The 26,993-nt window shown below is 44.5% G+C and overlaps 1 protein-coding gene and 1 long non-coding RNA gene across 6 annotated transcripts in view; both read right to left on the bottom strand.

The window, feature by feature from the left end:
* Window positions 1–1,374: 1,374 nt before the first annotated feature.
* On the bottom strand, window positions 1,375–8,508 carry LOC310897540. The gene is made up of 3 exons (XR_014582372.1): window positions 8,410–8,508; window positions 7,349–7,482; window positions 1,375–2,069 (listed from the first exon to the last, which is right to left on the bottom strand). It is a non-coding gene; the product is annotated as an uncharacterized lncRNA (long non-coding RNA).
* Window positions 8,509–11,435: 2,927 nt separating this feature from the next.
* XDH (xanthine dehydrogenase) overlaps window positions 11,436–26,993 on the bottom strand; it is a 78,166-nt gene continuing 62,608 nt past the window's right edge. For 4 of the 5 annotated variants that reach the window (XM_083831232.1, XM_083831235.1, XM_083831234.1 and 1 more), the window contains 13 exons: window positions 26,667–26,753; window positions 25,065–25,256; window positions 24,416–24,561; window positions 23,712–23,793; window positions 22,986–23,081; window positions 22,399–22,527; window positions 21,310–21,384; window positions 20,310–20,362; window positions 19,775–19,889; window positions 18,996–19,061; window positions 17,111–17,299; window positions 15,655–15,822; window positions 11,436–14,705 (listed from right to left, as the gene is read on the bottom strand). In XM_083831232.1, the coding sequence (XP_083687358.1) occupies window positions 14,655–14,705; window positions 15,655–15,822; window positions 17,111–17,299; window positions 18,996–19,061; window positions 19,775–19,889; window positions 20,310–20,362; window positions 21,310–21,384; window positions 22,399–22,527; window positions 22,986–23,081; window positions 23,712–23,793; window positions 24,416–24,561; window positions 25,065–25,256; window positions 26,667–26,753 (1,449 nt within the window). In that variant the 3' untranslated portion in view covers window positions 11,436–14,654. Of the gene's footprint in view, window positions 14,706–15,654; window positions 15,823–17,110; window positions 17,300–18,995; window positions 19,062–19,774; window positions 19,890–20,309; window positions 20,363–21,309; window positions 21,385–22,373; window positions 22,528–22,985; window positions 23,082–23,711; window positions 23,794–24,415; window positions 24,562–25,064; window positions 25,257–26,666; window positions 26,754–26,993 lie in introns of all 5 variants that reach the window. The other variant, XR_014582370.1, reaches the window with a different exon arrangement.

Here is a 26,993-nt window from a genome sequence, read left to right as displayed (position 1 = left end):
TCATCACGCTCAGACCAGCTTTTGCTTTTTCCCTCTCAGAAGGAAGAAATCAGAGTCGTTGTTGTGCAGAGGCACTGCATGGCCAGAGCTGGCTGGTGGCACCCGGTGAGCCAAGGCTGTGACCTCCCTGAGCTCCTGCTGAGCTTCCAGACACCCAGGTTGCACCTGCTATTTATCCTAGCCGAACACCTTTTGCATCCTTCTCTCTGACATTTGGTGACTCCTTGCTTTTCTGGGCTGTGTCAAGGTAACCTGCTGTGCTCCCAGCCCCAAAACGCACACTCCTGGCTGGGCGCTGGTAAAGCAAGCAGAGGGTATCTATCTGCGAGAATCCTTTTCTGCTGTTTACAGCCCTCAGCAGGGTCACAGCATCTCTCACAGAAACTCTGGTAGTGTGAAAAGCCCCCAGCTGAGCTCAGAAACCTTCCTGCTTCCCATTTGCATTTGAAAGGGGCTTTCCCAGGCAGGTGGTAGATTACACATATGCATAAACCACACACAGATAAAAAAACATCAGCGTGATCAACGAGGAGATGTGCACCCTGCGCAGGGTGACTTTGCTGGGTATGTCTTAATTGCTTTCTGCAAGCCAAGCAAAAAGACCTTCTGTACACGGTGCAGCTCTGCAGAGCCAAGGCAGGTAAGCTTGAAAGGAGCTGGCTGCTTCCTAACAGAATTGACGAGGTGCCACCAGAGCCATCCTTGCCGATGATGGTGCCTATGAGACTTGCAGCAGTGTCACCAAGCCCGCAGAGCTGGTAAGCCTGGCACAGCCTGGAAGAAATCCCAAAGCACAGAAATGTTCAGTCACAGAAAGACTCGGTCTGGGCACGAGACAGGGCTGCTCTTGGGGCAGACAGACACCAAATCCCTCCGATCGGAGAGAGGACAAGGACCCACGTAAATAATCTGAGAAAAAAACTCTTTCTGCTTGCCCGGGGCACGTGGCTTGGCCACAGCAGAGATCCAGGGTGCTTTAATTAATCCACGCTCATAAAGCCTGCTGCTAAGCTATGATAACTGCAGCAGGGCAAAACCCACCAAGCACAGCCAGCACCAGCAGCCTCCTTCTTGGCACACATCGCTGCTTTCTCCATATGGAGAGCAGCAGGAGCAGCAGGGGAGAATATAAAGGTTTAATTTTAGCCCGCAAGTCCTGTGCGTATCTTCCCTTTTTATTTTTAATCTGAACTCCATGTAAAAATAGAATTTCCTGCCATCCGATAAGGGATTCCTGTTTTTCTGTGGGGCCATCTCCTTGGAAAGCTGGTGCCTGCAGGATTATTGATGGGCTCTTCAAAGTGCAGCAGCAGAAGGGATAGGATGAGCAGTGGTCGGTATTGACATTGCTGCTGCTTTGCCTTAGGGGAAAAAAAAATAAAGCAGATGTGACCACCACCCCCCTCCCCCACCCCAAGATAAACAACAACCAAATTTAGCATTTCCATAACTGCTTTGGAAAATCTGTTTTGTGTGAATATTTTTAGTAGTGGAGTTAAGCTTTGCATCCTTCTCAGGTAGGTGTTTGCAAAAAAACAACAAATTTCTCGGGCTTGGAGTTGCGTCCTGCCCTTTGAGCTGGGTCACTAACGAGGAGATAAATATAAGTGCTGGAGAGGAGTCATCCCCCCCACCCCTTCCACTCCCTGTGCCAGCTCCCACACTCCTGTACACCGCTGCCACCGCCGCAGCCCCGGATGCATTCCTCCCCCACCCTGCTCCCCATGTTTTTGCCTCCCTCACTGCCTGCACCTCACTTTGGGGGCAGGAGGAGCCACTCCAGGGTGCTGCTGAAGCAGAGGACAGGGCTTGCAGCCCCAAACACAAGCATCCCGCACCTGATGGTGAGCATCAGGGCTTGGCTGAGCATCAGGCCTTCATCCTGTACGTGCTTCAGGGCTTCTGCCGGAGGAGGTGGGGTCATTTTAAGCTCTGCTGGAGCTGTGTGTAGTGGGGATACCTGCCGTTGAGCCTTGCATCAGCAACTGGTAATAACTGGGGGTGGATGGCAATGCAGTGAATAAAGCTTGCTGCAGGGCAGATCCCCTTCTGCTGCTTTGGGAAACACTCTGAAAAAAAATAAATAAATAAAAATGAAAATGAAAATAAAAACCCTGCAGAGTGTGCAGGGAACCTCAGCTTGCAGCTTGGCACAACAGCAGGCATTGAGCCTTTCCTGGAGCACCGTAAAATCGGACCAACACGAGGTTTTGCTCTCCCACACACTGACAACACGTGCTATGTAGAGAGAACACATCTGCCCACTCCCCCCACACCCTACCGCCACTATTTCCACCAGACACACAAAACTTTTGGTTTGCTCAATTCCCAGAAAGCCTTTCCTAATGGCACATAAGAAAGATTTTGATAGTCTTCCCTGAGAAGAGGAGAAGTACATCTTTTTATTTTTTTTTTCCTTTGAAAAATAAATCCCGATTCTCTCACGTGAATCAACCACCTCAGAAAAAGCTTGGCCCTTCAGTGTATGGGGAAGTGTCCTGTAACTGCGGGAAATTTCATGCTGATGGAAACCAGTCACTTCTCCACAAAATGCTGAAAAAGAGACTTTCGGGTCTGCCCCGGTACGCTAACCCAGCTCCCAGGCTCAGTCATTGCCAGCAAGAATGCAGCGCTGCTGTGTGTGCACGGGTGTTAGTCTGCTTTCTAAAAGCAACCTGTCCCACCACAAAGATTAAAATATTTAAATAGGACCAGGTGCTGATGTATCAAAGAGTTGCTATTGCATCGCTTTTATTAATCAAATGAAAATCAAAATGTAAGGTTTGTCACAGCTGTTTCTCTCGTGGCAGTGCCCACAGCCGGCGGTGCCTGTACATTGCTCACCTTGCCCAAGGCAGGGCTGTGCTGCTGGGACTGAACTCTGCCCCTTCAGAGCAGGAGTATTTTTGGGTGCAGCCAGCACTGGCAGCTTTCATGGGGCACCCACATCGTTCTCCACAAAGGGGCTGCCCCAGAGGGAAAACAGGAGTGGGAATGTACTGCAGTAACCATATCAGCCTGTGGGTTCAAACAATCCTGTGGCCAGGTCTTCAGAGGCATTTCAGTGCTCCACTTAAACTCGAAGGTCCAGGGCAGGGGCAGCACTCCCAAATCAGTCCCAGCAGTGAGACAAGCTCATTCTGCCCAGCTGCTAAAAACGCTGTTTTGGTACGGAGGCTCCACTATCACCTCCTGTTCCCCCCTGGCTTGCCCACCCTCGGGACAAAAACAAGCGATGTGTGCCGTTCCCCCAGGAGGCCAGTCCGTGTGGGGCAGAGCCCAACACCACGCCTCCATCACCAGTCCTCTCCAGCGCCTTCATCATCTTTGCTCCCCGTGGCAAAGCCTGCTGCAAGGCTTCAGGCAAGAGCAACGGTCAATCGAAAATGAAGAATCAGAATTAGAAGAAGCAGAAAAAGAAAAACAAGAAGAAGAAGAAGAAGAAGAAGAAGAAGAGGAAGAGGAAGAAGAAGAAGAAGAAGAATTAGAAGGTTTTCCTTGCCTCATAACCTATCCCTTGTCAAGCAAAAATCTCAGCAATTACCCTATGAGCAATTGAAAAAAAAGAGGGGTGTTGTTTTTATAATTTCCCTGCCTGTACCTAGCAACAACGGGCTGCTCCCACAAAGACATTTAAAGTATGCACTTGGTCTCCAGGAGTGTGGCAGCATACAGGGGAGGGTGTATCCAGAGGTTTCATCCCACTGCACGGTCAGATGGGAGAGGGCTCCACCCCACAGGACCTGGCCCTGGATAGGTGGGTGTCCCCGCACAGGGACTGTGTGTCTGATGCACCCTCCTGCACCAGTGGCATCGATTTATTGTCGCTGTGCCTCACTTCAGTCAGGTCTGTTTGTCCCACGCTGTCTTGCCCCCGGAGCAGTAGATGTGTCACTTTCCTTTCACAGGACACTGCATAGCCTTATCTAAATATAAACGACCTGGGAATATTTGGTGGGTTATTGTCTGAGAAAAAAAAATGTAAACCAAACAGATCTTAAACCTGTTTTCCCCTGCCACTTCTGGTACATTAACACAGGACCAGACTCTCCCAAGTTCCTAGAAATGTTACTCATCTGTAAGCAGTAACATCCCGCAAAGCCAGGTGTGGAGATAGCCTAAGCCTGCCTGACTGCCTCTCCCTAAAAATCACCCCAACAGCAGAGATCTCTGAGTATTTGAGAAGATGCTGAATGAGCAACCAAGAAAATTCAACAACCAACCTGGCATTATTCCCATGGGAAAGGCCAGGAGCAATGGACAGACATCTCAGCAGTCCAGGTCTTTGGGCTAAAATGACACCCATTTCCCAGGGTTTGCTGCAGCCCCCTGCAGGACCGCAAAGTGGAATGCTGCCCTTACACCAGTTTTGGGAGGTTCAAACATCCCTCCAGGGGAACCTGTCCTGCAGGAGCCTCGGCAGTGCTTTTGCAGCTTGCCTTTCCCTCAGGACACACTCACCCAGCAGGAGCAGGTTCTCCACCGGCAGTGGCCACAGGGTTTCTGCACCTCAGGTATGCAGAAGGGCCAGGCTCCTCCAAGGTGTTTCAGCCTCAGCCTCCTGGCTCCCCCCATAAATCCCAGTGTCCATTAGGACGAGTCCAGAGCAGTCACAGACAAGCTGAACCCAATATTTTGGCTAAGGTCAGTGTCGGGGCGACAGGAGCTGCCCAAGCGTTGAATGGGGAGCAGCAGTTGTAACCCCAGCTGTGAGTCCCACCAAAGGGAAAGGACTTTTGACATGAGGAGAGAAATGCCGGGCTGACAGCAATGCCCAGCCGAGAGTCCCACCCTCAAGAACATGATATTAAGGAACACAATAGGGTGACAGTTGTTTCGTATTCAAAATAAATGAGAAAGAAAATGTGAAGGGCTGGATATTCCAAATTACCACACATATAGGCACTGCCTTGTCTGTTTGTCTGCACACGCTTCTGGTTTCTTTCAGCCCCCTACATGCTACGGTGTTTTAAAAGCCAAACAGGGTGTGGTGAGGCACGGGATGAAGACCTGTGATGGCTGGGCCTGCAGGGACCCCAGTCACATCTCAGTCCCCTCCTTACTACGGTGTGGTGCTTGTATGGATGCAGACAATGATCAGTTTAACAGCTGATGTAGTAATTAAGCAAAGCTTAACTGAACTTCACTAATCATACGAATCCTCAGTAAATTACAATACTTGATGGCACCTTGTACAATTCTTGTGTAATGGCTTTAAAAAGAACGGCACTCGGTGCTGGCAGCTAGCTGTGCAGCCTGCATGGTGGTTGCAAAGCACTTTGGATGTTTATGACTCCCTTTAAAAAAAAAAAAAACACAAATATAATCTAAAATGTACATTTCCCCCAATGACTCTGCTCTGGAGAGTATTAAAAGCAGTACCTTGACTCAGTCTGTCACATAAACATCCTGCTGCCCCGGCACAGCCTGATACTGTCTTCCTCCCAGGATGAGAAGCTGAATAATGTGACAATCACAGCTCCTGCCCACAGGAAAACAGGAAGCGCTGGAGTTCTACAACCCCTCTGAACATTGTCCTACCTGCTCCACTCCTTGGACGCGATGTGAACTTTTTCCTTTCCTTTCCTTCCCTTCCCTTTCTGATCCAGCACTGACCAGTCCCAGGATGCTGCTGCTGCACAGGATGGTGGCTGTCTCCTGCTAGCATTACCTGCCTAAACCCAGTATGCTGCTTCCAACCTAAACCTCCACCTCCCTAACCCACCACCAACCAACCTAGCACTGGTGTTTGAGTAGCAGCACTGGATGTGAGTGCTGGAAAAGATGAATGTGGACCTGGTGCACTGGGAAGATCCGCTCACCCCACAACTGTCTGCTCTAGGAGCAGGGCAACTTGTTCCTCCCCTGGCTGCCCCCACATTTCTAGAGTGACTGGTCCAGCTTAGATGTCCTCTCTTAGTTTCCAAACGGTAGCCTTCCAAACAAAAAACGGGAGAAAAGAAAGCTTCCTATCTTGCCTTTCCTTTACTTCCAGTGTAAAAATATCTCTTGCTGAATTAGGCAGTGTTTACCATCACTTAGAAAAGAACACTTTCCCACAAGCAGGCAGCAGGATCTGCCTTCCTCTGCTCACACACGCGCACCACAAAGGCTGGCACATGGAGGAACAATGGAGGTGGATCGGCACAGTGCTTTGGTCAGGTCATGGTCACACAAAACAATGCTCTGCAAAATTTTGAAGTGTAGGAGGAATGTGAAAACGCTCAAGACAAGAATGCTTATTGACATAGAAGAATATCTCCAAACCATTTGCATCCTATGAGAAAAAAGAAAAAAAAAAGAAAAACCTAAGCAACCCAGTTTGAGTCATCAGTGGGGCTAAATCTGGATAAACTTAATTATGTTATCCTTTTACTGGTTTAAAGAATCTTTTTTTTTTTTTTTTTTTTTTTTACTGGTTTAAAGAATCACTTTTTCTCACAGTCATGGCAGTAAGAGTTTTCCTAAATAAAGACTCAGAGGTGAAGCTTCAAATAAATTCCTTAATTCCACTGTATCGTCATGTTAAATAGTGGGATGCAAGTGCATTTTCCTGTCTGGCTCAAACTCTAGCCGAAAAACGGTGCTGTCCCTCTACAAGACGGAGCAGGAAGCCTTTCAGATTGCAATCTGTTGGCCATTTCTAAGAGGTCCATGGTAGAAGAGTGAGGAAAGCCTAGCAATAAGTTTAAATTTGAAGAGTGTCAACAAACATTTGAGAAAGGTTTCCAGCACCAAACAAATCAAAAATAATTTAAAAAATCACTGTTTTAATCATTTAAATGGCAGGTACAAGTTAGACAGAGAACGAAGAGATTCCTTTCTTCTCTCTGCCCCATAGCAGTGTGCTTTTACACACACCTCTGGGTGTGTTTTGTCTTAAATCAACACAGAGAGTTCCTGACACCCATCTTCCAGGTCTACACCTGTTCACTGGTACAGAGTTCGGCTCACAGAACAGTGCTGCAATGTGCTTCATTCCCTGAATCATCATTTCAGTCACCCTGAGCATTCCCACCCTCACAACCTGAAGGCTGCTTCCCCAGAGCCTGGTCCCTGGCCAAGGAGGTAACACCCCAGCAAAAACAGCAAGGCTAAACTGCTCCACACTGCAGAAAAAGCTCTTGGTGTGGAGCCTTGCAGCTTCATGTCCCTGGTATGGTCCTTTATTCTCAGGTGTGGTGGGGAATCAGGTGTCAAACTCCAAGAGGTAACACTAGAAAGCTTCAGTGCAGGGAGATGGGAGGACCAGCGAGCTGGGGGGGGCCAGGGCTAAGTAAACCTGTGCATCTGCTGCCTGAAAAATGCCTGCTCCCTCCAGTCCCTGAGAATACGGGGCAAGGCCTACCTGTATTTTGCAGATGTTGTTGGTCTGAGGTTGGGTGTATTCGAGATGACCTCGGGATAGCTGCAGTCACTGCTGCATTCTTCTCCTGCATTCCCAGTGCCCCTTCTTCCTAATTTTGAAAACGGCTCATCTCCCTGTGTGGAAGCATCCCTGAATCAGTGAAAAATATTTAACTTCCCAAGGACCCACAAGAAATGATCAAACTAATGATCCCCCCAAGGCCAAGTGATGCAAGAAACCATGTAATTTGGATTCCTGTATCACCCCTAGCTGTGGAGAATAATTCCTTTTTTTGGCATATAATTATCGTCATATTTTAATGTCTGATGTTAAACAATTAACAGATCCAAAGGCTGTTGTTTGCAGGGAGTTGTGTATTTGTATTTACAAACCAATTTACCACTGCTTGGTCTCAAAATATTTCTGACTCTATTTCCCCTTTGCAAGTTCACCTCAGTTAAGCTCAGTAGCAAGTGAAAAGTTAAAAACAGAAATACTGATTTAGCAGAGAACTGGATCCACAGCACACAGCTATAGTCAGGATCTGTGTTCGAATGCCACAATTAGGGAAAGCAGGGTCTGGGCATCCATGAGCTCTAACAGTCACAGGGAGGCAGCCCAGAGAGCTCACTGACAGGAACACTCCTTTATAACCCCATGAAACTGGTATAATCGGAAAAGAGCCTGCCACAGCACCCTGTGCTGGGGTGCTGGCTTGGGGCAGTGGTCCACTACAGGCTTCCCTCACCTCCCACGTTCAGACAGCGTTCTCCAGGTGACCTGGCCTCCAAGGCACAGTGAGATGTGTTTCACTTTGATGCTGGACACCTTCCTTCACATGCAGCACCTCAGGAAATAGAGAGCGAGCGCTTTCTGCAGTGAGTCAAGCAGAGCTGCCGTGCTTCTAACAAGTGGGGAGGCGCAGGCGCTTCTGCTCTCAGGGGTGAGGGTGAGCACCAAGCTGAACTTCCTCACCTGCCAGGTGCCACCAACAGGGGCGGAGGGCTGGCAGCAGCTTCTGGAGGAGCCGGAGGAGAAAGAAAATGGGAGACTCCCAGTACCTCAGAGTGAAGAATTTCTTCCTTACGCCGATGCGACCCGCTCCGGGGCAGATCCGCCCTGACGAGGCGCGGGCGGCGCCGGGAGCGACCCCCCCCCCCCCCCCCCGCCGCCGTACAAAGGCGGCCCCTGGGGAGCGCGGCGGGTCCGTCAGGCGATGGGGCGATGCCTTCCGCCTCTTCTGGGAGCAGAGCACCACGAAGCGGCTTTCCAGTGAAGCAAAAACGGTCTCGGCACGCCGCACCTGCCGGGCTGAGACTGAAACCCCGACGGAGGGGCCATGACACCCCCCCCCCCCACACACTCCGAGACGCCTCTACCCGCACAGGCTTCCCAAGGACTGAAAGAGCTACCCAGACCACCCACTGCAGGGAACTGCAGTATTTGTAGGTCCTCCTAGGGCCTGAAGGCAGAGTTGGGTGTCGTGGGTGCAAGTATGACCAGACTGACGCACTCTCTGAGCAAGTCGCTAGGTTGCGAGAGGAGCTCGGCAGCCTGCAATACATCCAGGAATCCGAGAGAGAGACACCAATGCGTGGTATCATGTGCTGAGCAACAACCATGTCTTAAGTCCTCACAAGGGGGTGGTAAAATGGCTCCCAACCTGAAACTGGCAGAACTGACAGACTTGCAAGACAAGGGAGGCAGGACCCTTGTCTCTGCTCAGAGCAGAGTGAGGAATCTTCCCCCTTGCCCCTGAAGTGCCCCTACACAACAGATATGCTCTGGGGCTCGAAAAAAGGAGAGTGTGTCAACAACAACAATGTAATGGTCAAGACCCAGGAAAGGGCAACTGCAAAATTGTAGACCAGCAAACCACTTGTTTAAGAACCAGTTCCACAAAAAAGAGCAAGGAGCTGCCATTTTAAAGGCACTCGCCGAGGTGACCAACTCCGGTGCAGACATGTTATCCAGTGTAGGGGGGTTTCATGGCGTGCAGAGGGTTTCCTGCATCAAGGCCACTCAAGGTAGCTGATCGAGTCACCAGGACCCAGCAGCCCTGGCGAAGGTAGCTGATGAGGCAGCAGCAGCAGGTTATTTATGTGGGGCATAGCCGCCATTTTACAGTCACTCGCTAAGCCCATTGGCAGCAGTGCAGATGTGTTCTGTGGAAGCACCCCGACACACCCTGGGGCACCAAACTACTGGAGTGAGTCCAGAGGAGGGCTATGATCAGAGAATTGGAACACCTGTTTTATGAGGACAGGCTGAGTATAGGGCCTGTTCAGCTTGGAAAAGAGAAGACTGAGAGGAGACCTTGTGAATGTGTATAAATACCTGAGGGGAGGGTGTCAAGAGCATGGAGCCAGTCTCTTTTCAGTTGTGCCCAGCAAGAGGATGAGAGGCAAGGGGCACGAACTGAAGCACAGGAAGTTCCAGCTGAATATGAAGGCACTTCTTTACTGTGAGGGTGACAGAGCACTGGGACAGGTTGCCCAGAGAGGTTGTGGAGTCTCCTTCTCTGGAGACATTCAAAAACCCACCTAGATGCCATCCGGTGTAACGTGCACTATGTGATCCTGCTCGGTGTGGGGGTGTTAGACTAGATGATCTTCAGAGGTCCCTTCTAACCTCAGCCATTCTGTGACTTTGTGAATGCACCCGAACAGAGCTGATCGCCTCAGTGAGTCTGTTCGCCTCAGCGAGATAATACAGCTGGCTGTCAGAGCAGCTGTTCAGTGAGCAGCTGTCCCTTCAACAGAAGAAACAGCTGTCTCATCTTTACTACTGGGACCTTATTACTTTCCGGTTTTCTCAGAGTTTGCTGTCAGGCCTTCTCAGCACCCTAGAGTCCTGGTAGAAACAACTCCATTTAGAGGGACTGTTACAAAGACAATACAAATTCAAATGCTTCAAGATATCAGCTGGGTCACGGATGAACCCTTTCTCCACAGCTGCATGTTGTGCACTTTAGTGTGTTACTTCTCCAGATGACAGGGCAGGGAGCTGAGATAGACCACTGCCAGGGACGAGGTGCCAAGGCTCTTTACGTTATTGAATTGTGTAACAAAATACAGGACTAGGTGCTTGAGAAACACATAGCTTTGCATTGTGATGGCACTGGAGCTTAGAAAACTGCATATTAATGGTGATGGGTTGAGTAGCTTTCAGCAAACCTAGCATTTTGAGGCAGGTTGGAACGGACCCACTGCAAACTACAGCATGATCCTCACAAGCTCTGAATAGACTTCTTCGTATTCTGCGCTCCCCTTTCCTTTTGGGCCAAGAGCTTTGGGAATGGCTTCTTCGTGAGAAACCTGCCCACACAGATGAAAGACCTACCTAAAGATGCACGTTACTTGGTGTCTGTCTACAAATGCAGGTGAGATGACACAGGGTGGCAGACCCTACTGGGGAACCACTGGTGATGTTCCCAACCCTTCCATGCTCTGGGAAGTCCAGGTTTGGCCTGTCATTTGCTCATAATTGTTCTGTGTGGACTGTTCCAGCATGTTCAGGCTTAAAAGAGCCCTGGAAATGTAACATGATGCTTGCTCCACTAACAAGCTTGGAGTAACACCAGGTTCCCCTTTACAGGGCTGTTTTAAATGGGCCAAGCTTAGTTTTTGCCAGCACTCAGTAGCTCGATTTAAGAATACGGCAATCTAGACCAGATACCAGTCACACTGTGCAGACGGCCTATGGTGCAGGCAGTCTCTCCACTGCTGATGTTGTGCAGTGCCTGCCACCTTTTCTCAGCAGCTGATGGGCCCAGTGGAGGTGGCAAGAAGCATCAGGATGCATCACTATTCTCCTGTAAAAATGGGATGTGGCTACTGTAAGATTTTCCTGGTGGAGAAGCCATGGACTCTACTTTCTTTTGGACTTGACTGCCAGCATGGCCCAGAGAGAGGCACTCCAGCACCGTACTGCTCAGCAACCTGGAGCAACCCCCCCCCCCACCTGTCAGCCATGGAGCTGACCTGTCTTGCAGCCTCTGGGAAGGGTCAATCCTTGTTAAAAATAAAGGGTGAGATGAAGTTGTCCTGTTTTCAAATTGTGACGGACTTTTACTGTAGCATACTGATTTCCAGAATATTTTTTAGTTTTATTTTGCAATGATGTGACATTCACAGAAAATTCCACACACATTCATGTGACAGAGATACCAATTTGACTATGTTCATTGAAGAATGATAGTGAAAGCTGTCAATTATAATTGCGCTTAATTACTGAAGATCAGCTTCCATCTCTCTTAGTGGGACATGCAATTAATGTTATTTAAGACATCAGATCAGATGACCTCCGTCAGCCCTTCCACAAACTATCAAGCTACTGCAATGATTACTTAAATGTTGTTATTGTACGTTACAATTTACAGTCTAACAAGATGGTGTAGTTCATCTCCCGAGGATACAGTTCTGGAAGGAGAGAAGCAGGGCAGATTTCCAGATTATACGTAACATTAGTCATGCATCCATACTGTTTTTCACTGAAAAGTACTAGGAAAGAAACATTTTATCTTGGAAGTAGATTTCCCTTCTCTTGGAAGTAGATTTCCCTTCAGCAATTGCAAGCTGAAATCCTAGCAGAGAGATGTGCATCAAGAGATCCGACAGAGCATCTATCAGAGGACAATAATGTGCACTAAAAATAGGAGAGTTGTTCTCCACTTAGTAGCACAGACCACATTTTAAGTTGGACTATTCTTTGTCAGTATTATCTCTTCCTTGCAGCCCTACACAAAGGGATCCAGTCCTTCCCTAGGGTTATCTGACACTTAGTTCCATGGGAAAGCAATGTATGAAATGTTAAGACACTATCAGAAAAATTAAATGAAAATCTCAGCTTCACATTCTTTAGGGTCCCCAATGTTCACATAGCCCACCCAGGTGTTACACTGATCTCCATAAATTTCCATTGGTCTCCAACCATACCTTATGCCTACACCCTCAAAACCAGTTTCTGTAGATTATTTTGTAACCTTGATTTTATATCACTCCCCGACCCTGGTGTCTGATATCATCTCCTTTCAATTCCAGTGTCTTCAAAAAGGAAGATGTTTCCTCCTCCTGCCACCCAGCGGCTGCGGAAGGTAAAATAAGCGGGCCCAAAGATCAGGTGGGCCTGAGAGCCAAGACTGGTACCTGAAACTGTGGATCACAGATACTGCAGCAGAAGTGGCTCCACAGGCTAAGGCCTGCACTGAACTAGCTTGCTTTGACCACTGCATATATACATAACTTGGCAAATACACATAAGATTAATGCAGAAAATTAATAACAAAAGCAAAACTAGATAAATCTTATAAAAAAAATCAGCTGAGTAGGCAGTCAGTGTGGCTATGAGATACCACAAACCCGTTTTGAAATCATGAAAAAGGTGCTGCCAGAACCACCGCAGATAAACAGCACATTCATCCTGCTGGGCGACATCCCGTCACATGGGATGTGCTCCCTGTCAATGACTCTTTGTGAACACTTAAATGATGCTGGAAGCTCACTGGTGTCACACTCTTTGCCTCTAACTCTAATGCCATGTTCTGCATTAACACACTTTACATTCCCTTTTTGTTTCTTTTTGGCCTGGGTAGAATGAGTGCATCCAACAATCTCGTGAGGTGGAACAACGCAGAGACAGTGCTGATGCCTATCTACCTCACAGACTTTGTATTTTGCATCCCTTCCTGGACAAAGACAATGAATACGCAGACTCCAATAGCTAGCTGTTCTGGCACACAAATGACTACTTTTTTTTCCTTCCCTAACAATTTTCAGTTTTTTTTTTTTTTTAACATATTGCCAGCTTTCAGAAGAAAAAAAGAATGTGTTCTCACCCACTACCTCATCAGTAGAGAAACAACCATAATCTATTTTAATTAATAAAATAATTAAATACCAAGTCCAGCAGGCACAAAATACTTCCTGCAACTTGAATATAAAAATGCTCTTTTTCCAGATGGTAGAAATATAATATTTCAAGCTGAGAATTACATCTAAATATTTCCAAACTGTACGCCCTGGAGTGCTTCAAAAAATATTTCAAACTCTGCATACATTGTTAAGTCCTAAGATGGCAGCCAATTTTAAGCAGGATGTATGTAAGCAAAATTTACTTTTAGACAATGAAGTTATATCCTCTTGCCTCATATTTTTGTTGTCCCTAGGAGTGCTAGAATAAAAAAAGGACATTTTCATAGAGCTGTGGGCCAGAGAAATAGAAAAAGTTTGCATGTGATGAGCAGTTACAGTACATGGCTGGCATCATCTAGAAAAAATGTGATGTCACCGTGTTACTGACAGTAACAAAACCTGTGAAGAGGGATGCCCAGGCTTTAATCCAACATTAAAAAGGCACTGAACTCAAAAGACAAGAGGTGATCACATCATTAGCACATTTTTTGGACAAGCAAACCATGTAGCAAAACACCCAATTCCATTACATTCAGCAAAACTAAGAGTTGTCTTGAAAAGGCAGCAAGACCATAGCACAAAAGCAAGGAATTTGTTCCTAGAGGACACACAGAGCCAACTAATCCTCCAGCTTCGTCCGTTCTTGTCCTGTTCCCTCACCCAGGCTGGTATAAATTGCCTTGGGAACAATGATCAGTAACTTCTTGTTACTCCAAGGTCCTTTCCTCTGCTATTTAAAAGGATGAGGGAAAGATGTGGAGGAAAAAGGCTGAACATGTGAATGAATCAGCATCTTGCTGGAAGCCTTGGTATCTCTAGTTTTTGTCTTTAACTGGAGAAGGCAGCACATGAACCAAAAAATCATTAAAGACCTGCTGTAGACAAAGCAATCCTCATATAACAGAATAAATCAGCTGTCGGTCACATTTCAGGGTTGCCCTCTGAACCATGGCCGTTATACATGTAAGACCTTCACCACAGTTAGCTAATGTCAAAATTCCTCCTCATCTTCCTCTAATATATAGCTAGCTGTGTGTGCTGAGGCAACACAATAGGGTCCAGCCCTCAGTTCCCCTTAATGCCTTTCCACATGTCCACAAGAGGACTGTTTTTCTGGCTTCGATGCATTTAAGTCCTTCTTGGCATTACAGCAGAAGGTGCATTATTTTCCCCACAGTAAAAAAAAAAATAAAATCACAGCTATAACCTGGCAGCAATTCTCTCTCCTAGAGGAAACAATGATTGAACAATTAAATGTGAAAGCTCTATGAATCACAGTAGATGAGCCACATGGACACAGATTCTTTTTTTTTTTCATTATAGTCCTACTGGGTTTACAACGGAGGGACCACAAGGCAGTTTCGTGAGGAAAGTTTGCTCCTCAAACTCTCCATTTACACACGCACAGACCATGGCTTAAAGGTCCCTGGCTCAGCAGAAGGACACTGTGAAGAGAAGAAAAAAAATACAGTAAGCAACAGCAACAACAAATGAAGGTTCTGATCTGGGTCAGTGTGCCCCACCATGCTCCCTTTGAGGTAAGTGACTTCATACCACTGAAGATCTGAGCTCATATACTGGTGTTTTGAAACACAGAGACGTCTGTCTCGTGGCACTTCTGTTACAGGCTGTGCCTGGCTCTAGCTGAAGGCCTCATTCTCAAAGTTATTTGAGAATATATAACTCAGACAGTGCTGCAGGTGTTTGGTGAGGAGAACTAAGGTATCCAGGTTTTGCTGTTAACAACACTAGGGTTCAAGCTGACAAAAGCCTGGTGGATGCCCATGTGAACAGACAGTGAGGTTTTTGGAGTCACAAAGGAATGAGAAGGACTTTGTGCAGGGACATAATCCTACGCAGCACTGTCACAACACTATGACAGAGAAGAAACCCATGAGGAGATGGTGACAGTGTTAAATCTTGCATTCCTTCAGGTGAAGCCCACACCCTCTAAGGAGACTCCCAAGGTAATAACATCCAGCAGAAGTGAGCATTTCCAGTAACACTTCTTTTCTCTCCCTATTGGAGCGAGGCCAATAAATCACACAGTAGACCTGCAGTGTGTTAACAGTTGTGATCCCCTAAGAGATGAGGGTCAGGAGCATCAGGGCAGGTCAGTGCCTTCTGCGGACTGCACTTAAGAGGATGAACTGCAACTTCAGAAATACTATGACAGCCCTTTCTGCAATGGCAGCCCAAACAGTGTTGGTCAGTGGATTTGTCTCTCATTTGGTGGCATGTTAAGTAAAAGATAATGCTCAGGAAATAAAAACCAGATGCTTAAGTAGGGCCATAGCTTCCCCATACTGGCCTAATCCTGGACCTGAGCCACGGTGACTAGCACACACAGAACAAGCTGGTCAGGGAGCAGACTATGAAACCAAAAGCTTTTACCATTTTCGTGAAGATGTCCACACAAGCATTGCGGATCCTCTCTGGGGTGGCAGGGCTGTCCAGTCTGAATGGTTCAGTCAGGCCAGAGTCCTTCCTTGCTGAGTAGATGGCATCTTTAATGGCATAAAACACTGAGGCAGACAGGAACAGAGGCGGCTCTCCCACAGCCTAGACAGAGCACAAGCAAGATTGAGGCTCCAGCCCAAAGCAGTCCTGATTCTAGAGAGACTAATGGGGCTAACAGAAAGATGAGCAGGCCCTAGACGACAATCAATTGTTCTCATTCCTCATTCCTTCTTTGTAACTTCTCAGTCTTCCAGATGTGATCAACAAGGAAAGGCCAAGCCAAAACAGCAACTCACCTCTCAGGTGTGAACCTCAGTCTACCAGATGTGGGTAGTGAGGAAACACCAAACTAAAACAGATTCCAGGCTACCAGGTGTGATCGGTAAGGAAAGATCACGCTAAAAAACAATCCCCAGTCCACTTTAAGAAGATTCAGTAGCAAAATATAAGCTTTCAAACATAGCAAGGCTGCTATAAAGGAAAACAGGTACTAACCCTTTCCCACATCCCTTTGGACGACACTAAAACTTCAGCAAAGGGAATTCAGATTAGGCAGTGGTGAGTTGTCTAGGCAGAGTGCATGATATCCCATCACTGGAGGTCCTTGCAAACCCTCAGGGATTACACAAGTATTGTCTAATACAGCACGCTGAGACCCTTGCCAAGCGCCTTTTTTCTCAATTCTTACACCAGCGCTTATCACCCAAGTTCTCCTCTTTGATGAAGATGTTTGTGTGGATAGAGGGGAATGAGACAAGGTATGGAAACTGGCAAGACAGTTAATGATGCTGGGTGGCTTTCCTAAATGCTCTGCTGAACCATAAGGAAAGCAAACTCCTTCATGCTGTACATGCAGACCTGACTAGCTGCAGGCACCGGCATTGATTGCAATGGAAACAGCTGAAGAAGATGTGGATTCGTTATTATGAAGCTTTAACGGTGAAATATTGCTGTGAAACAGCGAAGGAAGCAAGACGTGAAAATTCAGACACAAGATCTCGGTACATCAGATCTGGGGAAATGGTACTACTGGTAATGTCATTCACAGTGGTGGTTCTGCTGCCAGGGAAAGGTAATCAGGGCTTTTGGAGATGACAGCAAGGGTGTTAGCATGCAGTGGAAGGCTTGCAGCCTCTGTAAGAGGACAGCTTCTAGCACAGCAAGGTTGTTTCAGTTCTTTCTACTGGACAATCAGGGATGCAATGTGCAGTCTACTTCCGGTCCTCTTTACAATGAAGGGTAGTGTACATGTTTCTGGTAAGGAATAGAAAAGCATCCTGACCCGAGCGTAAAGCCAGCATAACAAAATCAACTATTCTGACACATGCATCATTACTTTACCACACATTTACAGAAGCAGTAAGAGGCCTGCAAGATCTTGCAAGTGTACCTTGGATGAATAAACTGCCTTGCTGTTCGGACAGTCACGGAGAAGAGAGACGTAGAATTCTGTTGGGATGTCTCCAAATGCAGGGATTTTGTACATCCCAGGCCCTCGAGTGTACAAGTTCCCTTCTGGTGAATAGCGCAACTCCTCCATGGTGAAGAGCCCAAGTCCTTGGACAAACGCTCCTTCTATCTATGAAAACATCCAAACAAGGTTACATTCTTTTTTCATTGTTGTTGAACAAACAGTGACAATTTCAGCCAGAGTTTTCAGCTCTCCATTCCTAGCTAAATACCTACTTTTTTGTCTCTAAACCCTCGTCCCTTCTGCTGAGTAGTTTAGCACCTTTATGCAACTTCTGTGTTCCCAATATAGATATGACTACATTTTCCTGGCAGATGAAGCAATCTATCTATACAGCAAGCACATATACTGTAAATGCAGGACAGGATATTTTTGATGAAATAAGGGAAAAAAAAAATCAATAGCAGAATATTGATTCCTTCACAGGCAGATAAGCACTGAATGAATTGTACTTGCTGATAATTCAAAGAAGATCAAAAGGACTGAAGAAAACTTATCTGAAAACAAACTATTTTATGTTTGCTATTTCAGTATGAATGCTTTCCTGAGTACTGCATATTCTCAGGTTAACAGCACAGACCCATGCAATAACACTCCCATATCCATTCAACTATTAAAGGCTTCTTTGCATAACTTTTCTACTCTAAATTTTAGGAGAAAAAGAAAAAAATAAGGGAAGCAGCTATGAGAGGAGGATACTCTCAAACAGCCCTATATGAGGAAACTGCTCTCTATGTCCACTGAGAGATCTGACAAACAGACTACTCTAAAGATGCAGCACAAACATTCCTTAACCCAGCTCCATGTGCTTGCAATCCTGCAGCCATACAACTCCTTTTGCCTCCAAGATTCTCTGGGGTGATACATGGAAGGACACAGGAAACTGCCACCTTTGACAGGTTCCATACAGCCTGTATCTTTATTCCCAGCCCCTATTTAACATGCTGAGAAGACAGAAAGGACCCCTTGCCCCTTGGCCACTTCCAAAAAAAAAAAAAAAAAAAAAAGCCTCTTTCTGAAAACATGCTGTTTTCAATGCACCTTATGTTCTGGAAATAAATCCTGCAGCAGCAGCACTGGAGTTGCACTATACTGACACCTAGAGTTAGCAAGGCAGCATTGCCTAGGTAAACAGGTGCAAATGTCTAGTGATACATCTCTCGGTGTACCAAACTACCTTATTTTTATTACCTTTATTTGCTGGGTAGTTTCATTGTGATTATTACTGCACAAAATACAGAAGTACATTTGTACCTGCCTGAAAATTTGCAAGCTAAGTAACTAGTCCAACTTCCTATTGAGATCCCTGCACAGCAGTAGCTGGAGAACAGAATTAACTGCCCCAACTCTTTATTCACAGAATTAAATGGGAATTGACAATGACAAATAGGAGTATAGAAACAGGGCGTGGGATTTAGCCTAGACACGCCACATAGCAGAAGTTGGTCCTGGGATGAGGTTATTCCATTGTATTAATATTCTCTGGATTAATTTCCTCAGTGAGGTATACATTGAAAAGCACTGGTGTAGTAGTAACTGGAGAATACCCTGTAGTCTTTATATCTGCCCAATACTACTACTAATAAAAAGGTATTTCCCTACAAAATGTTGTGCCTATTGCATAGTTAACTGTGGGTCAAACTTTCATAACGTTCTTAAAATGCATCTCTGGATAGCCAATTTAAGTTTAAAATATTCTGTTTGTAAATGTACAAGCTGGAGTGGGATAATGGTTCATCTAGAAAAGCCTGAGGGTAATGTGATCACACTAACATGGTGAAATTAGTGACACTATTTCACTTACCTGTCCTATATCTATGGCTGGGTTGAGACTGGTGCCAACATCCATTACAATGTCTGTGCGAATGTTCTAAAAGACAGAAATAAAGAATAAATCAGCACAGACATTGAAACTTGTACACAATGGTTTTATATGAGGAGGCACAATATATCCACCATTATCCATACTTGGCCACTGGTCAACAATCTATGTCAAGCTCAATTCTTCATACTATCTTTTAAAGGGAGTTCATCTCTAAAGTAAAACAAAGGAACTCACTGAAGTTTTCCCTGGAGATCCATCAGACCCAATCTGCATTAATCAAAACTGCCAGTGTCAGTGCTCTGTACCTAAGCATAGCCAATTAGGCCAAATGCTAATGAATCGTCTTCTCTCCCTCTCTCTCCCCCCCCGCCCCCCCTTTCTCGTGAGCACGGTTCTCCCTCTTTCACCCTTAAAAGATTCCAGTGTTAGTTTTAATGATTAACTCAGTTCTGGTATGTTGCTGTTCCTTTGTGCTAACACAGTGCTGATATCTCTTACATAAGCAAATCCAATAACTTTTGCAATCATTCATTAAGCCTCCTAATATCCCCGCAGGACAGATAATTCTCAATTTATTATACTTTATGGACTGTTGCACTGTGGAACACAGGAGTTAAGAAATTCAGTGAAGGTCACACTGGACCAATGACTGAGCTAGGAACAGGCTGACACCCACTATTTGTTCTAACTCCCTGTGAACGTTTCTTATAACTAAACAAAAAAAGGCTATTAGGCTATTTCACTGATGATCCCCTCACCTTGTGGTCACCTGTCAGGCAATCTATTTCAACCTCGGAGCAAGCAACGCCGTAACTGAAGTAGCAGAATGGCTTCCCTTCATTCTTTTCAAAATCGTAGCCAAGATCAGGAATTCTTGACACAAAGAAAAATAAAATCACATTTCATTCCACACCTTAAAATCTTTATTCACTTGTGTTTTACCTCCTCCATCAAACTCTTGCAGAAATGAAAAGCATAAACAACTATAAATAGAAATCTCCTAAAGCTACCCTGTATTCCCAAACCTTATTGAAACTATTTTAGCTATTTTCCAGTGAATCTCAGATCTTATGGTGAGTATTATGGACTCATTGCCATAAATCCAGTAGCAAATCCTTTTCTTTTTGAATGTAGTTGAACATTTCTTGGAGGTCATTTGCAATGATTCTAGGCAGCAAAGGGCATACAGCCCTGGGTTAGAGCAGTGACAGGGGGATTAGGGCTGTAAATCCTCCCAGAATCTCCTTGGATGCAACTAAGAACTGTGCCTCTGTAGTGTGAATATTCACTCACCTATAAAACCCCGTGGCTGACAGGCTAACACAGTTCTGATAGGCGGTTTTAATCTGCCAAAGTGAATAAGAAATTGAAAACAATCATTGTCCAACCAGTGCCTGGAAAAACAGCTACCCCAAATACATTATTCCCAAATACATTTCAAGGAGAGCATGAACAGGTGTCCAATGACAGACAGCTGTGACACTACCCAGCACCAACACTGCCAAGGGAAACATCATCTTGCTTCCCCAGATAGCCTTGTCAGCAGCTACCAAGGTATAGTGGTAGAGGTGTAAGACTTACTCTTTTATTTGTCTCTCAGCAAGATTAGTCTTTCAAGCTCAGAGACAAAGGTTAAGCTATCAGTCTCCTTGACTTCACTGAGGCCAGGAGAAATCCTGTCCTGACATCCAAATTACAAAATCGAAGCTCCTCCTTTGAAGAGGAGCTTCTATTGAAATTAAAAAAAAAAACAAAAAAACTTTAAAGTTCACAATTGAAAATAGTTTTAGAGTGTTACAGCACACCAATCTCTTATTATTGAGGTTATAGAGTTATTTAGGTTATAAGTTATTTATAGGTTTTATAGGTATATTTTATAGGTTATTTATAATGATCTAAATCACAGCCAAGAAGCACTATAGGAGGTGGCTGGTAATTCAGCAAAGTCATCTTTGTCACAGAATCCCTTCATTACAAATTAGGTTTCTTTCTGTCTGGGACTGGAGCTTGACTACATAGATATATGTAACCGCTCAAAACTTATTTGGTAAAGTTTGTCATAGGCAGGCCCCAGGATCTGGGGAAATCTCCATATTAAAGTCACAACTGATGTTTTGGGAATGAACCCTTGCCGGCTTTGGTTACTTCCCTTGCCAGGTTTCTGCTTTGCTGTCCTTTCTCAAATCTTTGCTAGTGAGATGCAGACCTGGAAGATAACTTATAAACAGGGTTTGCCAATGCAAACAATCTGTGACAATGCCCACCTGTCTCATGACATATACAGACAGCTTACCCAATCTTCCCAGGATCCTTTCGGATTAGACTGTTTGATTGGATCAAGTCTTTTTAAGATGGTCTGACATGCATTCTAAAAACAAATAACAAAAAGCAGTATTAGAAGATTTGAAAAGTCAGCCTATAGTATTAAGAGAGTAATACTAGTCTCAAAGAACCTTCTGTTTAAATCAATATTGCCTCCAGGACTTTGGCATATCATAAAACAGATCAAAGTTCACTAATAGAAGGCTTGCTGCGTAGGAGAAATGTTGACTGAATAGGATTTTAAAACAGATTGTCTCTGCTGATAGCAGAAGAGAATCCCAAATACAGCACAGAACTTGCCAGGCCATGGCACACAACACCAAAAGTCCATTTGTTTATGCAGTAACTTTACCTGCACCAAGTCATAGTGGGACACATTGCCATATGCAGCAAGATGATCCAATAACACCGAAAAAATATTCTTGCCAAAATTCAGCTTATTGAATCAAGCTGTGCAGAGCCCAACCTACTGAATCAAGCCATGAGTATTTAGAAATTTTTTACTTTTGTGATTATCCATCCCCTTTTCTTCAGGCATGAGACTGACCAAGACTAAATTCCTCTTTTCAATGGAAGAGTCACACACCCTGCAAGCAGATGCATTGGTAGCTCTACACCATGTCAGAGACAATCATAACCATGCCATTGCCACAGAAGGCTATTTGCTCTAAGTGTTTAACACTTAGAGGTATTTGGTTCTGGAGCACAGCCTACAAACAAGCTGCAAGTAGTATCTGCAGTGTAATATATTGTTATAGATAAGGTCTCATTAATTACTAACAAGCTAGCCATTTAAACAGATGCTTTGTTCTGTTCATTTTGAGTAATCACAGAAACAATATGACTACAAAAAGCCTGAGAGTAAATAAAAATAGAAAAAAATAGTCATTCATTATCTAACACCCCCTGTAGCTATAGCAGAAATTATGAGGTATCCTTTGCCTGCTAGTCCCTTTTGAAGGTTATATTTTCCTTAAGCTATAGATAAATATGTATCAACTTTTCATCTTCTGGAGTCCCAGCTCATGACCCAACTGTTTAAATAACTTGGTTTCAGTACATGGACAGCCATTCCGTTGATGTCTGCACTGACAGATGCAGCTGTTGGGGAGGTATTTGGGACAGTATTTGTGCTCGTCTCACTGATGTAAATTTTGGAGGTGGGGATTCCCAGTGACCTGCTAGCAACCTGCAGAGCAAAGGAAAACAATTTGTAAGTGGCTTATACAAGGACATGATGATTCACTGCCTACACTGCTAGGGCCCACATTGCAACCTCCACCCTCTTCCAGTACTAAATCTCATCTTTCTTGGGGAATCAGTTGACTTGGTGCTTCAGAGCTAGCCAGAAAATTAATAAGTTTGCCCTTCATAGACACCGTGCAAGTAGATATATATACACTTTTGCCAATCCGTAAGCTGCATTATCTACAATAAGAAGAGCTAAAATGACGAGGATTCTAATTCTTCTGCTCAGTTGTAATAACACTCTGGAAACCTAGCATTGCTGCTGAAGGAATTAGTCATGTTTTGTTACCCTATACATGCCTACAATGGATGTGTCAGGCTGTCTGAGGCAATACTATAAAATGAGTGTAATTTGGCTGAAAAGATTTCTCATGCTGTTAAGTCCAAATTCATTATTACCTGGATCATTTTGGTGTGAAGTCCTTGACCCATCTCAGTCCCACCATGTGTAACTAACACAGAGCCATCTGTATACACATGGACCAGAGCTCCAGCCTATAAAAGGGAATATTATTCCAAGTTTACTCCAAGTGCCATCATAAATGAAGTAGTGAAGTGCTTGGCAGAGTCCAGTTAAAAATTACAGAGAGAATGAATTTGGAACTAGAGCAGTGTTGTTCTTTTGAGTAACTAAAGCCACTAGTTTACACCTGAGGTGAATTTGGTTTAGCATCACCAGCTCGATAGAAGTTCCAGTGACATGGCAAACCTCAGCGAGTATTTTCATCTGAGAAAGCAGGTGAAGTAACCCAAACCTGCCCTTGTAAAACAGAGATGCACTGTCCACCTGAATTTGCCAACACCATTGACAGTCCATCAAGTCAGGTTAAACATATGAATGAAAATGACCATATTTCAGTGTCACAGTATTTCCACCACTGAGGAAGAGAGAACAGGAAGGGAAATTAATACAGTGACAACATAGCTGCATTGTGGTATTTTTTTTTGGACAGTATAAATTGTAACTGTTGTGTTGCTCATTTTGGTTCAAAAATCTTGTGCTTTTTCTTAACTAATTTAACCACTTCTCTGAAAAGCTCTGGTTAAGTACAAAGGGAGTAGGGTCTGGGAAAGGCATCATAAATCTATCTCCTCTGCTTGAAAAGATGAATGACACTCACGCACCTGGTTCAGAAATGGGATAGTGAAGCTGATGCCAAATTTGGTAGGTATAATGCACATTCCTCTTTTTTTCCAGCGATTCTGCCTGTAAGGAAAGAATATTATCTGTATAGTCATGAAGCTTTCATTTAAATTTGGTGCCATACCACTCTGACAGATTGGGTATCAAAGCAAAATTTAAATACATGAATGCAACACAGTCTGAGTTAATCAGTGATTTTTAAGAAAGAATGGTTTTGTTTATGGGTACAAGAAGAAATCTGAATCGAAGATGGCCTCCTAGGCATTAGAGAAGCACTTCTCTTAACTATTAGCTACCTAGTTATAAATACAAGCATAAAAATAAAAATAAATAAAATAAAATAAAAAATAAAAATAAAAAACAATATAAAAAAGCAGTGCAAAGCCTACACAAATTGCCTTGACAGCCATATGAAAGGTCAGGTAAAGCCTAGACTCTACAGACATCTCTCCTCTGCTACATTTCCCTTACAAAACCATGTCATGCTAGGCCTTATCTAAGCTACCACGTCACTGATACAGGTTTCTTCACACAATGGGCCTGTAGAAATTTCAAAAAGAGGAATTTTTAGAAGTCACTCTGCAAATATATGGATGAACTTTACATTGCTCAAGTTGCTAAGAGAATTCCAGAAGTTAGAAGGCAACAGGTACGCCCAGTAACACCACAGCTGCAGAACACCTACTTGTTGAATTCTTCAATTAGTTTCTTCCTCGCATGAAAGCTAGAGCTTGACAAACACTCATCCCAGCATCTTCGTAGAGTAAATCCCTCCAGCTTTTGGTTAAAATGAGTGAGGTCTCCTTCGTTATAAAGATTGAGCTTCCGTACCTTCCCAAAGAAAGAGACATATAAAGGACGTGCCAAGTTTAATGCTTCAAACTAGGTCCTTTTAATGGATGTCATCAAAAGAACATTGGTTCCTAGTTCTTCCTTCTCTGTTCGCTCTACAGAGCAGTAGAATTAACAGATACAAATCTGTTTATGGGAAAACGGAACATAAGACATTAAGGCTGGGAACTTTCAAGAGAAAGTGTTAGCATATTGTTAATAAGATTAAGATACTTAGTACCTTTAGACTTTTTCTGAATACCTACTGTTAAAACAGGTATTACACAATCGAGGCTACTTAGGGAATATAAGGAAGCAGAAGATGCTAGAAGGAAGAACCAAGCTATAATGTGACTATCAAAGAGAAAATCTGAAATTCTGCTAAGGACTCAGCAAAAAATGAAGCAAAAATTCTTATGCTTCATAATTTTCTTTTGTTTTATCCAGTTCTCAGAGCTTGTTCAAAGGCAGCACTGCCCTGAAATGTGTCAGTGTATCTGTACCTCCTCAGGTGGTAGGCCACACTTCTGAGCAATATCACTCATCCAGCACTCAGCAATCATCATTCCTTGGGGGCCTCCAAAGCCACGGAAGGCTGTGTTGGAAGGCAAGTTGGTCTTGCAGACAGTGCCCACACTGCTAACATTGGGGATGTTGTAGGAGTTATCCAAATGTAACAGGGCTCTATCCATAACCTGGTGAAGAGAAGGGATGGGTGTATATACATTTTGCATGAATTACATGTCAGACTTTTGATCACCTGCCAAAGACAGCCTGGAAAGGTGCAAAGCAATACAATAAGAATCATTCTCTCTTGCATCACACAGGTCTGCAGTTAACACGAATGAGCACTGAGGTGCAGCCTGTACTCCTTCCTGTTTGTATTGGAGCGTCAAGCAGTATCCTCCTGAAGGAAAGAAAGATAAGCATGCTTCTTTCTTAACATTTAGGATCCTGGAACAGACTGAGCTTCAAAGTTATTTGTTGGCCTTGGGCTCTTGCTGGGACAAACTGTTACTAAATGCCATTACCCGCCTGGAAGCTCAAGAATCTTCTTTTAAATATACTGCATAATTTGTTCCTGGAAAAGATGTATTGCTGATGTCAAGTGACTCAGCAGCTGGGCTATGGGAGTAGTAAGGGCAAATAAAATAAATATTTTCAATAACCACATCTAAACCACAAGATTTCAGATCTTTGTCCACTAATTGTCCAAACTGAGAAAGGGCCAGATCTTCTTTCTGGCTTTTGTTCCCAGCAGCATGGAGGAGATTATGCACATCTCAAATTTATTTCAACTTGGAGTACTTCCCAGTTTCCTAATTCAAACACAGACAACTCACGTGTATGTACTCCCAGCCACGCCCACAGTTTACACATGCCTGACATTCCTCTCTGTACAGCACCAAGCATATTGCTAGCATCAAATGCGACTCTACTACTTGCAGTCCTCTCTCACTGAAATGGATTCATTTTTGCAGAAAATTATCAAAGACTCAGCAGACTTGGGAAGGAGAACTAAAGTGAGCATGATTGACTCTAGGCTAATGGGTTGGACACATGCAACAGAAAAGGATAATTTTCTACTGAACAGTGCAAAAATTCTTGAAAACAAACTCTGAAATCAGGCCCAACCTTGTCCTTATTGCTTCTGAACTCCAATGCTGAGCTTCTGTTAGCTTTAGTCACTCCTTAACAAACTTGTTGATTTAGGCACTCTGCCCTGATCAGGCTATTGACTTTGGCATTTCTTATTCCAAGGAACTAGCTTTCCCCAAAGCTGGGGGAGTATTAGACATCTTCTATTGTGCAGTAAGTTTCCCATCACAGTCTTCTGTAAGGCAAAGCAAACCTCCTTGACCCTTTTGACCTATCCAAGTTACTACGGCATCAATAATAACTGTGTAGCACGTGTCAAGACAAGCAGGTTGGCTCAGACAGCAGCTGTAGAAGCTACAAAACTCATCAAAATCTGCTTACAGTCATGTCAGTGTGCAGGATGTGTAAGCATTGCTGTAGATAAGTTCTCTAAAATCAGAGAAAAAGGTTATGCAGGGAAACATGTCTTCTACATAGTTAACTATCAGAAAATTTCTCTTACTTACACCATGAGAGAGGTCTGCAGAGTTGCCCCCGTTGCTGTAGTATGACACCTCCAGACTCTTGACTTTCCCATTTTTCATGAAACCAACCTGTCAAGAGAGTATTATCAGTAATGTCTTTTCTATAAAATGTGGTTTTGTACTTCCTTCCAAACACTGAACGGACCTCATGCAGACAAAAAGTAAGTAATTACTGAGGAAGCTTCCCAGTGAAGAGTGTATGTACGCATCTTACTCTTGCTCCAGAAAACTCTTCTGAAAATAAAGGCCACTTGTCACAGCCACACATTCCTTAACAAATTTTTGCCTTGAAAAAGAAAAGCACTTGAA

This window comes from Anser anser (genome assembly GCF_964211835.1).
Source record: "Anser anser genome assembly, chromosome: 3".
Taxonomy (NCBI): Eukaryota; Metazoa; Chordata; class Aves; order Anseriformes; family Anatidae; genus Anser; species Anser anser.
This window is presented reverse-complemented; position numbering and strand designations above follow the sequence as displayed.